The following is a 15,286-nucleotide window of genomic DNA, read 5'->3' on the forward strand; positions in this document are numbered from 1 at the left end:
TTTCCTAACAAGGCTAATGAACTTCTTCTGGGCTAATATTTCTAGTCTTCACTGCAATTCTGGGAATCATCTCCCCTAAGTGGGCAACTTTGGCTATGTTATTAAGAGTAGGATTTTTATTTTTATTTATTTTGTTTTAAAGGACATAGCAGATCTCAAGGATTTTTTTTTAAGTAGTTAAAATGCTTTGGGGATGATTTTAGTATATGAAGCACATTACTCTTCCTTAGGACCCAATCAGCTTAATTTTCTCAAAACAAGCACTGATTTAATGTAGGTTCAAGAAAGCCTGAGTGACAGGTGAACTTGGGATCTTACAACAAGCATCTCATAAATGTCATTGAAAACGACTAGAATACTTGCCTCTTTTCCCAAACAGATACTAGAATCTTCTACCCACTTGCCAATAAGAGCAACTAACCTAGGTTAATGCCCTTTCCATTGTCTCCTCAGGTCTTTTTTTTTTTTTTTTTTTTTTTTTTTTTTTTTTTTTTTTTTTTTTGAGATGGAGTCTCGCTCAGTCACCCAGGCCGGAATGCAATGGCGTGATCTCGGCTCACTGCAACCTCCGCTTTCTGGGTTCAAGGAATTCTCCTGCCTCAGCCTCCTGAGTAGCTGGGATTATAGGTGCCCACCACCACGCCTGGCCAATTTTTGTATTTTTAGTAGAGATGGTGTTTTACCACGTTGGCCAGGCTGGTCTCGAGAATTCCTGTCCTTGTGAATTGCCCACCTCGGTCTCCCAACCCAGGTTTTTTATTAGAGTGCTTAATCCAGCTCTGTTTCCCATTCCTGCTGTGAACTTAAGGAAGGGCAAAATGAGCTAATTAGAGTTACACTTCTAGAGCACAGTGGCAGAAGCACAAACCCTGTTCTGGCTTCTGCCACATCATAGTACATGTGACTTTCTCAGCCTTTCTTTCAGTTACCTGTAAAACCAGCATCTGGCCAGCTCTGGAGCACTAATGAGATTGGCTCCATTATCTCTCCATCTAGGACCAGGACTGCCTGCCTTGTCCTATCCCCCGATCCCTCATCTTCAAAACACCAAAGTGGACAATAGAACCCCCCACCTTCCTTGCATCTATCCGCAGCACTTCTGACTGACTCAAGAAGTCCAAGGAGATGTTTCACATGAAAAAGAAAGTGTAAATCATAAAGTGAATCTCTCCTGGTTCAAAAGGGAGGCCAAGTGTGAGCTTCATGCTTTATGAAATGTAAGCATGGCTGGGTGTGGTGGCTCACGCTTGTGAATCCAACATTTTGGGAGGCTGAGGCAAGAGCATTGATTGAGGAGTTCAAGACCAACCTGGGCAGCATAGCAAGATGCCATCTCTAGAAAAACTAAAAAAATTAGCCGGGCTTAGTGGTGTGTGCCTATAGTCCTGGCTACTTGGGAGGCTGAGGTGGGAGAATCGCGTGAGCCTAGGAGTTTGAGGCTGCAGTGAGCTTTGATTGTGCCACTGCACTCCAGCCTGGGAGACACAGAGATATCCTGTCTCTTTTAAAAAAATGTAGGCAACTTGAATTCTTTAGTGAACTCGGGTTGACATGCTTTTGAGCCAGTATAACTTTTAGGCAAAGACCCTGCTAAAACTTCAAAGTACATTTTTTTAAGCTGGAGGCATTTTCTTGAACTACATATTTTAGGGCTTTTTGTTTTGTTTTGTTTTGTTTTTTTTCAGAAGCCCAGCTGCGAATAAGCCAGAAAGGAGGATTTATTGGAAATGTACTAGGTTAGGTCACAGAATAAAGAAGTACTGCAGGAACCTAGGTTATTTTGGGAACCTGCAGGCTGGAACCAGAAACTCAGATGGGATCTCTGTCCTTCAGGGAGTGAGAAATAGCACCTCAGCCAGGTTCAGCATCACAACCTCTCAGCTAAAGCACTTCTTTTTCCTAGGTTCAGCTTGAGAGACCTATGGTGGAAACTGGCCAGATCTGTGTCATATGCCCACCTATTGGACCATTCACTGTGGATGGTATAATATGATTCACCTAGCCTGGGTAATGTGCCCACGCTGTGGCCAAAGGAAAATGGTTCGTTATTAGAAGAATGGGATGTTATATAGACACTGGCGAAATCAAGAGCTAGGCATACATGCAATTTGTTTCTACCTCAAGTGAAAATATTTCAAAATACCATTATTTTTAAAATGAAGTAAAATTTCTAAGGGTCACTGCTGACTCTTTTCAGAGAGGCCTAAATTCTTCCACTTACCATGACTGCTGTAGCTTCTAAGTAGGTGGTGAAGATCCTGGGAACTCCATGGACTTCTCACATGGTCTAGCAGTCCACCCAAAGCATGGTTACTGTTAACCTAGGCTAGCTTCTTTCAGAGATGCCTACCACCCTTCCCCTCAGCTGTATTTTCCAGGGAACTTGCTTAGACATCTTTTCAGATCCCTGGCATCCATACACACTATAGGAGTAAAAAGCCCCAAATATCTCCTTCCACTGTACTTTCATTCCCATTCTGCTTTGGGATTGCTCTCTCATCTACTCTCATCTTCACTCTCCCAGGCTTATTGACTAGTTTGTTTTATAAAAAAACATGTCCCCACATACTTGATTCAATCACAGACTATTCCCTCTATTTCTTTGGCTGGCTTTTTCTAAAAGAACTGGTTCTCCTTCAACCTTACAAAAAGACTCACTCTCTCACACCCAGTACTTCAATCAGGATGTGGGATCAGATTTCAGATCATTGCTCCTCCCTCTTCCTGTAAATGTTTCTAAGGCTGTGTGTTGTCCAGCCTTAGAAAGGAGTACAGCATTATCAGGAAGGGAGTACAGTGTAATGGTTAAGTGACCTCCAGAAACAGGCAGCTTGGATTTGAATCTCAGTTAAACCACTTAGTAGCTGTGTGACCTAGGACAGGTTATCTAACTTCTTTGTGTCTCATCTGTAAAAAAAAAAAAAAAAAAGAAAGGGGGGACATTGTGCCTACTCTATAGGTGAAAATAAATGAATCAATATAGTGCTCACTTTTGACAGATAGCATTCTATAAATGTTTGCTGTTATGATTATCCCTTCCACTCATTCTTGTCCTCTACCATCCTTCTCAACTCATTCATTGATGACCCTGGCACCTAACTCTACAGCATATGAATGTTCATCAGACACCGGGCTTCTTAGTTCCTTGACTTCCTCAATTTGAATGTCCTTAACCTCTATTCCTTTTCAGCCACACAAATCCATGAACTTCCTTGTAACTGGGAAGTTCTACCATTGAAGCATTAAATGTAAACATCCCACTCTGACCAAAATCTTCTATGCTCTTAGCTTTCAGTTCATTATTCTGTAACATTATTTTTAAAAGTCATTGTGGACTCCATCCCTCAAACCCCTATCAGTCACCTCCCACTATCACTTCTCTATCCAGTCAACCACTCTCTTGCCACTAGCCTCAAAATTTTTGCTTTCTTTTTTTTCCACTGTTACAGATCCCATCCCCACATAAATTCAGTGGAACTACCCTGTCCTTGGTGCAAACTGTGGCTGGAGAAAATCACACATCCACCCTGTCTACAATAGAGATGAGAAATAGATGGAGAAATAAAGAGTTCTGGTGGCTTTGCATCTGCAGTTTTGGTTCCTGGGGTCCTACCTAGTTCCTGCCACTCCTGCTTTGACTCTATGAGCTCCTTCAGTGCACTTTCTGTGAGCCAATATATTTCCACTTGCTTAGCTAAATTAAATTGGGTTTCTATTAAAACAATCTTGACTAATATGCCCCTTCCATCCAAGACTGGTTTTGTATCCTTCTTTGTGCCTTCAGTAACATCCAGTATTTACCACTGTATTTTTGAAAAGAGTGATGTCTAATTTATCCATGATTTCTTTAGCAGTGGTCACACTGAATTGTTGTTATCTGTTTATCTGTCTCTATCACTAAACTGTAATCATCCTGAGAGTTGGGACTTCAATCTTAGATATAATAGTTTCTCAGTCTATGTGAGATGAATGAATGATCAAATGGACAAATGAAGTGTGATCTAAGATCATGGGCTTTGGTATCAAAAAGATCTAGACTTGAATTCTGGCTGTATCACTTATTCTCTGGGTGACATGAGATAATTTGCTTAACCTCTCTGAACCTTGGTTTCTTTGTTACCTGTAATCTATAAAATGTGGATAATAATGCCTACCCTTCAAGAATATCATTAGAATTAAGTGAAAGATGTACAAATAAATGCCCACTACCTAGAAGAGCTCTGTAAATGGTAGTTTTAAAAGGGAGGGAGACATGGAAAGACGTGAAGATAAGTGGAGAGGACTCATTGGTCACCACTAGGGAGAGCACTGGTCACCTTGGATCTCTGGGAAGGGAATATACAGGATACTTTTAGGAGGGTAGCTAGAAAAAAAGATTGAGCAAAGAAGACAACCACGACAGAGAGGAACCAAAGTGATTACTAAACTAAGTTATTTGAGGATAGTGACCATATCTATTTTATTAATATATTTTTAGCACCTAGCATTGTAAACAACCTTGCAAATGTTGATTGAATAAATGAATGAATATTGATTAGGATCTTATCAGATTCTTGGCCTTGATAAATAATCTATAGATGTATGTTATTTTAAATAATGTAAATACAAATTTAATAGAAACGGGTATTAAAATATATTTGCAAAAAAGAAATATAAGCTTTTTTAAATGTGGAAAATTTAGCTGGACATGGTGGTACACACCTGTAGTCCTAGCTGCTTGGGAGGCTGAGGCAGGAAGATTGCTTGAGCCCAGGAATTCAAGACTGCAGTGAGCTATGATCACACTACTGCACTCCAGCTTGGGCAACACAGTGAGACCCTGACTGGTATTAAAAAAAAAAAAAAAAAAAAAAAAGGGTATGTATATTTTTTGAGTATTTTTCTGAATTCTTTTCCTCCCCTTTGGAAATATATTTTGTGAATTCACTTTACGATATCAGACAACCATATAATCAACAAATAAAATTTTCAGTGTTTGTAAGACCCTTTTATTTAAGGACCATCCTAACTCTCTAGTCATTTGCCTTGAAAATGACTAGATGAGCTCCATTTAAGCATATGAAGCTTGAAATTTAAGGAAAAGGACAGAAGAGAAATGTGGAAAAATTACAAATAAGTTTAATTCACATTTTTAAAGTCTTTGGAACTCACTTCACAAAACTTCAATATCCTATTGTTTATGTAGTTGTTAAATTTTCAGCTTAGGAAATTTCCCCAGTCCTCAGTCTTGGTTTCCATAGATAAGAAATTCAGGATTTGAAATATGAGACATTGATCTTTGACAGTGAGGGAAAAACCTGAAACTCTTCTTTCAGATTTGTTTTGCTCCCAGTGAAATCTGAAGCATTTAAAAATTCATCCCATATCTATATTGACACCCAGGGTTTTTCCTTATCATAATGACTTGGGAGATAGTAAGTCTGACCACCAGAAACTGTGACCACAGGAATAGTCAACTCTTTTCCCTACCCTTAATTTTCACAGGATTGAAATCATCTGAATTTTAAGTTTTGTATTTTGCCTTTTTCAGTTATATTTCTAACATAAGACTTTTCCGTGCGATTAAAAATTACCTGTAAATGTAATAATGTTTAGTGGCTGCACAGTATTTGTTGTATGAATATATCATAATTTTTGTAACCATTCCTCTTTTTTTGAACACTTGGGTTTCCAACTTTTAGTTGTTACAAACCACACTACAATGAAAAGTTTTGAGCAAAATGTTTTATTTCAGATTATTTCCTAAGCAAAGGTCTCCCCAGAAGAATTACTAGTTCAAAAGCCATAAAAATATCTTACTTTCTCAATACCTACTGTCAACTGACTTTCACCAACAGTTTAAGAGAGTGCCTATTTCAATACGCCTTTCCAGTCTTGGCTAGTCTTAAGAGAAAAGTTTTTGACTAATTTGATACATGAAATTATGTCTAATTTTAACTTGTATTTATTGGATCACTGTAGAGGTTCAATTCTTGGCCATTTTTGTGAATTGTTTATTTTTCTTTTTAGATGTTAATGTTTTGTTAATATGCATAAAATCTTTATTTAAAAAATGTAGTGTCTGGGCTGGGTGTGGTGGCTCATGCCTGTAATCTCAGCACTTTGGGAGGCTGAGGCAGGTGGATCATTTGAGGTCAGGAGTTCAAGACCAGCCTGACCAACATGGTGAAACCCCACCTCTACTAAAAATACAAAAATTAGCTGGGTGTGGTGGTATGTACCTGTAATCCCAGCTACTCGGGAGACTGAGGCAGGAGAATTGTTTGAGCCCAGGAGGCAGAGGTTGCAGTGAAATCGAGATCGCACCACTGCACTCCAGACTGGGCGATGGAGGGAGACTCCATCTCAAAAAAAAAAAAAAAAAAAAAAATGTAGTGATGTAGTGTCTGTCATATTATGGATATTTTTCTCAATTTGATTTTTACCTTCCGCTTAATACACATTTATCTGAATCTCCCCCATGTGCCAGGCACTAGTCTAATCATCAAGGATGAAATAGACACAGTCCCTGCCATTAAGGATCTTACAGTCTAACAGAGGGAAGCTGGCAGATAAACAGTGACTGTAATAAAATTTTCACATCCTCCACCATAAGTACAAATAGGCTATAGTGGATGCACTAAAAGACGTGAGTGGCCAATTGGACATGTCGGGGCCAGGAAAAGGCTTCAGAGATGATTCTTAACTAAGAATAAAAAGCTTTACTAGAGTGACAAGGGACAAAGTAGGAAAGTCATTCCAAGCAGAGGAACACCAAAAGATAGGGCCGGAGAGCTGGTTAGTGGATTTGGGTTTGGCTTCAGTAGTTGGGTTTGTCTGAGGAGTAAAATGTCAGGAAAATCCAGTAGAAGAAAGGGCTGGAGAGACCTCAGAAGTCACATAATTTTAAAAATCATACATAACTTTTTGAGTAAGCTTTCCTTTTCTGATCTTACATAATGTTTAACATTAAAAAAAAAAAAAAATCCTTCCTAGCCCCAGAGATTTGATGTTTACCTTCATTTTCTTCTAGTTTCTGTTTACATTTAATCTATCAGGAGTTGACTTTGGTATATAATGGCAAACTTCATTTGGATCTTATTTTTTCTGTTTTAATGTTTATATGGTTCACTAAACTTCCTTCTGTAACCTTACTTTAATAATGGGTAAAAACAGGGGGTGTTAAATATCTAATAAAGAGTATTTATGCCCAGGTGGGGACAATGCTAAGGACAACAAAAGAAATTTCACTGGGGTTTGCTATTTTAATACTTAAATACAAAAAGGGAGCTGTGCCAAACAACAGGGGTGCAGATATGCAGCCTTTTAGGGTCCTGGCTCTCAGAATACCACTACTACTTTGTATTCATAGACTGCAAATTTTTGAGGAGCCAACCATTTTTCCACGAACAGTAATTTATTTACACCATAACTGAAGAGGGGAGGAGGAGAAATATATCATTGCCTGCTTCATTTGTTTACTACTACCAGAAATTAGGTGGAGTCAGGCTTCCTCCCCTGATGCCGGCTGGAGATTCAGTGGAGTTGGCATCTCTCTGCTATATCGGCCAGACACTGAGACAGTTGACAACTGAGAGCTGTGATTGGTTAGAAAGGCAAAAGTAACCCTACCAGATTGGCTCTGGACTCCCCCAGATTCCCCTGTTGTTACTTCATAACATTCTGAAGACCTGTCCACCAATCACAGGACTCCTTACTGGAAAAACCAACTGCTGGGGAGTGCCAAGAGTCCCTAGCAACACCCTGCAGCTTTTGAAATCTGAGGGGAAAAGACTGTAGTCAGCCCTTAGTGGATGAGAGCACCTATGCCCCAGAAAGAGCAGGCTCCCAGGATGGACACCTCGCCCCCTGAAGAACGGTTAGAGAAGCAAAATGAAAAACTGAAAAACGAGGAAGAGGAGATGGAGTTTAAGGAACTGGACGATCTGAGGGAAGCCTTGGCAAACCTCCGGGGACTGTCAGAGGAGGAGAGGAGCGAGAAGGCTATGCTTAGCTCCCGCATTGAAGATCAGTCCCAGCTCATCTGCATCCTGAAGCGGAGGTCAGATGAGGCCCTGGAGCGCTGCCAGATCCTAGACCTACTCAATGCAGAGCTGGAGGAGAAGATGATGCAGGAGGCTGAGAAGCTCAAGGCCCAGGGTGAGTACACTGGGAAGCTAGAGGAACGCTTTATGACCCTAGCAGCCAACCACGAGTTGATGATCCGCTTCAAGGATGAATACAAGAGTGAGAACATCAAGCTGAGGAAGGAGAATGAGAAACTGAGGCTGGAGAATAGCAGCCTCTTCAGCCAGGCTCTGAAGGATGAGGAGGCAAAAGTATTACAGCTCACAGTCCGGTGTGAGGCCCTCACTGGGGAGCTAGAAACGCTGAAGGAGAGGTGTGCTCAGGTTGCCTGCCAGGCTCAGGCTCGGGAGAAGGAGCTGCTGGAGCTACAGAGCCAGCAGGCCTGCACCCACACCAAGGAGACAGAACAGCTGCGCAGCCAGCTGCAGACTCTCAAGCAGCAGCACCAGCAGGCTGTGGAGCAGATGGCTAAGGCAGAGGAGACACACAGCAGCCTAAGCCAGGAGCTGCAGGCCAGGCTGCAGACCGTCACTAGAGAGAAAGAGGAGTTGCTGCAGCTGTCCATGGAAAGGGGCAAAGTGCTTCAGAACAAACAGGCAGAGATCCGCCAGCTTGAGGAAAAGCTTGGAGATAGCAAATGAGGGCAGGAAGCATGCGCTGGAGCGGTTTAAGCAAGAGGCAGTGGCTGTGGACAGCAACTTGAGAGTCAGGGAGCTTCAGTGCAAAGTAGATGGGATCCAGAAGGCCTACGATGAACTCAGGCTGCAGTCTGAAGCCTTCAAAAAGCACAGCCTGGATCTTTTAAGCAAGGAGAGAGAACTCAATGGCAAACTCCGCCATCTCTTTCCATAAGCAAGTCTCTGCTTCCTCTGGCCTGCAATTCAGAATTCAAATATTTGTGTCTTAGCATTATGGCAAGAGTAAAGATGATATCCCATTTATTATACTTTTAAGCACAAAAGGCAACTCAAAGAAAAGCTACTTTACTATGATATTGTTGTGATTATTGTAAAGCCATTATTAATTTTCATTTCTACCACCTAGAATACACAAGATTTGCCAGATTTCCTTCTGTGCCTTAGAAATCTTAAATTTACTAGTAGTATCTTCTCCTACCCATAACTTATTAATTCTCAACCTCAGATGTCTTCATATATTTTAAGATTTTAAATTGGCAACTTCTATGATTTAAGTCAATCTAAATGCAGTGAGATGTGCCATTGTGAAAAATAATTAGCACAATTACCCATTGTAGATAGTTAGGCTTATAGTCTCCCATGGTTGAGATTGTAAGCAAACAGTTATCAGCATAATAGCGTGAATACTTTGCGGGAAAAAAATTGTCTGACTTTATTTTATTTTGCACTAGCTTGGAAAATGATTGAGATCAAGTTCTTTAACAAAGTGGGTCAATTTTATTCTATATTAGCAATATGATTCAAATAAGTTATATAAAACCATTTTTATTTTTTCTGTAAGCTTAGGTAATATTCCTTTTTTTGTTTTCTCAAAAAGAGAATTTAGATGTGCAATAATGCAAATATCAGTAGCTTAATTTAATATTGCAAAATATGCTAATAGACAGTTAGACAGTTTGGGGTAACAAATCATAGCAGACATGATCTATAGAGTAACTCAGAAATTGTTTTCTGTTTCTATTAGCATTTTTTTGTACTTAAGTTTTTCCTTTTTTAAAAAAAAATCTAAGCTGAATGTGTATATGTATGCTTGCAGCATTTTTGTAGTAATACCTACATTTTGTAAGAATAGTTATAAAAGCATAGTTATATATATATATATATATATCCATGAAAAGTTCTTTAAAAAGTTCTCAAAGGTATATTTTCTTATCTTCCTGTAATTAGGTATTGACATATAAACATTATTATGAATACCTCTCAAAATAGATTGTAATGTAATATTTTTCTCACCCATTTTGGTGAAGGCTACCAAGTTACATAATGAATTTACTTAAAAAATATGACTTGGTGCCTTTTTAATAAAACTATTTCCAAGCAAGTGTTACCTTACCTCAGGTAATTTTTTACACCCATTTTTTCACACTTCTATTAAGATTATGCTATTAAATACAAACTTTTCTCGTCAAAATAGAAATCACACTGCCAGCTTCAAAGGACTATTTACTTCCTCCTACAGGTTACCAAGAATCAGAATATAGGAGCTAAGTTAATCATGGATATCCTTTATTGAGTGCATACTATTTATCATTGTGCTGAAGCAATTTGGATGAATTACTTTATTTAATCTTTAGGACTATTCAAGAAGGAAAGTGTGCTCATTTCTATTTTAAGGAAGAGGAGACTGGTTTCGGGAATTTTGCTTAAGGCCAGTTGGTCACTGGAGGAACTGGGATTTTGATGAGTACAGCACATTGAAAGATAATTTTTGGCGACTGAGTGCCAGGTGCTGGGGTAGGCACTAAGAAAAAGCATAAAGAAGCATGTTTACTGCCCTGGAAGAGCCCTCATACAGTCTAAGGGCAATAATAATAATAATAATAATTACATATACTGTGATCACAGGGGAATGACATAGGTAGTATCTAGCCCTGCCTGGTGGTAAGGGTTGGGTTGGCGGGGAGGACTCCTAGGGATGATTAATTTCCTCAGGTGGAGAAAAGGGAGAAGGGGTTGAGACAGCATCGTGTAGAAAGCATAGAGGTATTTTTAAATGCCCAGAATACTTGAGGGAATCATAGCAGCTGGGAAGAGGTGAAGAGAAGCATGTGTGCAGATAAAACTGTAAACAGTAGGTTGGGGCCATAATATAGGGGACCTTGAAAGCCAGGCTGGCCCGTTATATGAGAGAGAGGGAGGGGCACGAGAGGAGGGGCAAACGTACAAACGGAAGCCACGGACCCAGCCCGCGTTTTCCCACCCAGATCCGCGCTGTTCTGCGAGGGGCCTGGTGCGCGTGCGTGCCGACCCTCACGCCGCTCTACCGCTCCTCCTACCTCCCGTAACCTGCAAGTCCTAGCTCGGCTGATCCACCCCAAACTGCGGCCTCGTGGTCATCCTTGGGGCCTAAGTTTTGCGCCCAGCCTGCTGGGAGAAGTACCATGGGCAGAGGCCGAACAGTTCTGGAGCAGGCTGAGGGCCGTTTGGGTATGAATCCCGGAATTCCGGGTACTGGAGTTGGTCTAGAAGGGGAGTGGGCTCCAGGGACTCCACGTTACGTGGGGGAAGAGCGCGTCTGGAAGATCGCGTCGGGGGAGTAGGGCAGGGGGTAGGGGCGCGTGTCCCCCAAAACTCGGGCGCAGGGGAAAGAGCCCAGTTGCCCTGGTCTGAGGACCATAGTTTTTCCAAGCTGTGCTAAGGAACACATACGTTTGATTCTTATTTGCCGTTTTGTAGATCCTAAGTCGTCAGATACGGGCCATTTAATAAGATTCACCCTGTTACCCTTTTGAAAAATTTTGAAAGTGGGAAATGAGAGTAGAAAGTCAAAGATAGATGCCTCTGAAGAACAACCGCAGAAGAGCCCACAACATAGGCCAAGAGGAATGTGCACCTATCATGCGTCAGTTGCTTTTCATTCCGCCCTCATAACAACTCTTCAAGGGAGGTTCAGTTATCACAATTTTACAGGTGAAAAAAGGGAGACTCAGGGTGACTTGTCCAAAGCCAGGAAGGTTTGGAGAGGCAAGAGTGAGTTTTGAACCTAAGGCCCTGGGTATGCCGCCTACACAGGCCCCCACACCTGGTTTAATGCTCACTGTTGCTGTCGTGAAATTCTTATTAATTTTTTAACAAGCGGCCCCATATTTTAATTTTTGTTCTGGGTACTATTAAGGAAGTAGCTGGGCCTGTTTTCTGGCTCTAAAACCCATGCTCCAGAAGGAGCAAACTCCTTCTTACGAGCCTTAAAAAGGCATTGTTTTCTTCCTCTGTGCTCCATGGTACTTTATATTCCACTCTGTCAGTCCTCATATTTAATCTGTGACCCAGAGCCACATCAGGGGATAAACAACCAGTTTATCTATTATGGTATGTTGCTCTATTAAGTGATGCTTATCACTGGAACAAAGTGACAAAATGTAAATCGGCCTCCTCCAAACTACTGCCTTTGAAATTTAAGCAGACCTATATCCCTGCTGAATTTTTCTGCAACATCTACAAGCAGTAGCTATCAAATGAAAGCAGAACAGAGATCCTAAAAGCAAATAATGTATGAGTAGTGCCGTGTAGCTGATAGGTGTGACTTTTTGTTACCTAAACTGTGAGCTCTTCAGTGTGCCCTAAGGAACTTGTCTGGTTCCAAAAAATTATGAAAGAGAGCTTGAAAAGAGGAGAGCTACAGGAGAAGTGAACTGACTGGTATTTTCAGAATACTAACTCTGCTTCAGTTAGAGAAAATGAATTCAAGTTAGTTTGTTTCTAGTAAACAAAATATTAATAGAAAATCTTTGTCAACCTGACTCCATATATTAAACAATTATTTAAAGAAAGTTGTTTGAAGGAGTACCTGCCCAGGTGCCTGCTGTTCTATTCAGCCCTCCTTTCCCCAGGTGTCGATGAGGTAGCTGTGGCTGAGTCAGGTCAGGGATATTCTGCTTTCTACTATGACGAGACCAACAGAGCTGGGCAGACTTGAGATACCACCTCTTGGCCCACAAAGAAAAGAGGATGATGACTCTTAACTGCTCCCCTAAAAGCCTACCCTCCCCCTCCAGACAGCTTGTCTGCCAGTGTCATTGGCCAAAATTGGGTCATATGCAAATACCTCAGCCAAGCATCTTCATAGGGCATGTTGCCAGCATGATTGATTTAGACCAATCAGGATCCACCCTGAGATGGGAATGAGGCCAGTCTGTGCCACATAGTGGAAAGGACTACCTGGCAAAGGCAGGGCTCTGCCAGCAGGAATGAAGGAGGATGGATGTTGGATGCTCCGTCAATAGTGCCTTCTGTGCTACATCTGTTTAGACTGCCAGAGCCTTATCAGACAGGGAGCCTTTTTAAATCCTTAATCACAAGTCTTGGCCTGTTAAAAAAGTTACTGGAATTTGGGGAAGTGGCTGAGAATAAGCTTTTCTAATTATTGTGTAAATTGGATGTTACTTTCTAAACACTAAAAACATTAAACTTAGGGACACCTAGAGCTCTACAGATGAGTCTCCCTACTTGATGCTGTTCTAAAACCTCCTGTTTATTTCACTTGGGAAAAATGAATCTAAGAAAAAAACTTGTTCTTGCACAGATCTGTCTGGTCATTCATTACACATTCAACTGACTACGGTGCCCTCACAACACCCTTAATCCCCAGTCCCACAGAGGGACTCCTACCTTAGCTACTTGCCAGACAGTTCCCACTTAATGCTGCAATCCACTCTTATTTGTACTAGTCTAAGATAATCTTCGCTTTCATGTTTAAGGTTATTCATTACATCATTGTTACAGCAAAAGATTGGAAATAGCTTACATACCATCAATAGGGAACAGGTTATATGAACTGTGGATCCTTCACACTTTGGAACACAATGCAACTGTAAAACAAAAGGAAAAGGAAGATGTTAATGTATTGATATAGAACTATCTCCAGGATATATGCAGAAAAAAAAACAAGCTATAGAGCAATATCCATATAGTACTATATTCTGTGTAAGGAGGAGAGGAGGAGGGGTATTAGCATGCAAACATTTCCAGCTGCATAAATAAATATTGGAAAAAAAGTTGTTATTAGTGGTGTGGAAGCATAAAGGGAATGAGGTGGTCAGGGATAGGAATGGGAAAGAAACTTCTTAATGTATACCATTTTATATCATTTGACTTTTGAACTATGTGAATATATTACCTATTCAATTGAAAACAAAAATAAAAGAATCTTCCACATATCTGTTTAACTTCCCAATAAGCTATATTTCTGTTTAGGCGATTCAAAAGCCTGCACATTTTCCCCTCTCCAAGAACTGGGTAGGCACGGCATATTTTAGATAAAGCCAAATATGGCGTGACAGATCTGAGTCAGGACATTCAGCTGGAAGCTGCTGCTTTCACAAATGTTCAACAACATATGCCTAATGACAATATCTTTTTCTTCCCTAAAGAATGCCTCTCGATTAGTATTTCTCTCCTAAAGATTTGGATGTGTTATCTTCTTTCATGGATTTTCACATGTCTGTATAAATCTTAGATTTTAGAGAGCCTGTTTTCTTATATATTCAAGCTTTTAGGCTTTTGGTAGTCATTTTTGTTTTTATGCTGACATGCCAACAAAAGGTAGAGGAGGTAGATCAGCCATTCTGATCTTTCATTTCTGATCTTTCTGATCCTAATTACTAACTCATTCACTGAATATATTGCATTAATTTAACAAATATTTATTGAGAGTCTATTAGCCAAGACACTATGCTAAGTGGTGGGATACAATGTGAGCAAGATAGAGACCTTATCTTCACCCACTTTGCATCTTTCTGGATGAGAAAAATGCTGAACAATAGGAGGACATGGAAGTGCATAGCAGGGTCCTCCAACCTAATGTAGGAGTGATTAGAGGAAGCTTTTCCTGGAGGTAGATTTAAGGTATCTGTAGAATGTGTAAAAACTGTCCAAGAGAAGAGGAAAACATGAGAGTACAGTAGCTTGGAAAGCTTCACAGTACCTCCTGTTCCTGATCAAGAAAACTGCCTTTCCCAACAGCTGTACCATTCAGGGCTACAGAATAAGCAGCTCCGAATAGATTCAAGAGATTCTCTGGTCAGATTAATCCCATTATGCTCACATCCACATTTACATTAGTCCTTTCCAGAAGTCTGAGCCTTCATAATCTTACTCAATCCTTCCCCTCCCCCACCACCATTTCCATGCAAACTCTTTGACTGAACCCTTTGGAAACTCAGATCTATGATCAGGAAAACAGCTGAAGTATTAGTGCAGTAAGCAAAAGGGTGCATTGCCATAAGACTGCCTAGATTCAAATCCTGACTGTTACTGGGTGACCTTAAATTAGGTCTTAGCGGGTGAAGAGGTAACCAGAAAGCTAAAATCTTCAGTAAGGAAGAGATATGAGGATGACATGGCATGAATTTCAAATTGGTATAACCATACGAAGAAAAGAATTATCCAAAAGGCTTTAGAAAACAGTATTTTCAATGAATATCCTTAATGGAGTATATTCCAAGGACAAATTGAACTGCAAAGAAATCTTAGTAAATTTCATTCATTAGCTTGTTAGTTGTAATATTGGCATTATATGAACA

General features: G+C 40.4%; 1 protein-coding gene across 1 annotated transcript; it reads left to right on the forward strand.

Moving 5' to 3' along the window:
* The first annotated feature begins 7,793 nt into the window (after window positions 1–7,793).
* Window positions 7,794–8,919, forward strand: CCDC89 (coiled-coil domain containing 89). Its single transcript, XM_010361141.2, is given in 2 exon segments — window positions 7,794–8,690; window positions 8,692–8,919. Coding segments are annotated over 2 exon segments (1,125 nt in total).
* Window positions 8,920–15,286: the final 6,367 nt, after the last annotated feature.

Source organism: Rhinopithecus roxellana, chromosome 15 (genome assembly GCF_007565055.1).
Source record: "Rhinopithecus roxellana isolate Shanxi Qingling chromosome 15, ASM756505v1, whole genome shotgun sequence".
In the NCBI taxonomy this organism is placed as follows: Eukaryota; Metazoa; Chordata; class Mammalia; order Primates; family Cercopithecidae; genus Rhinopithecus; species Rhinopithecus roxellana.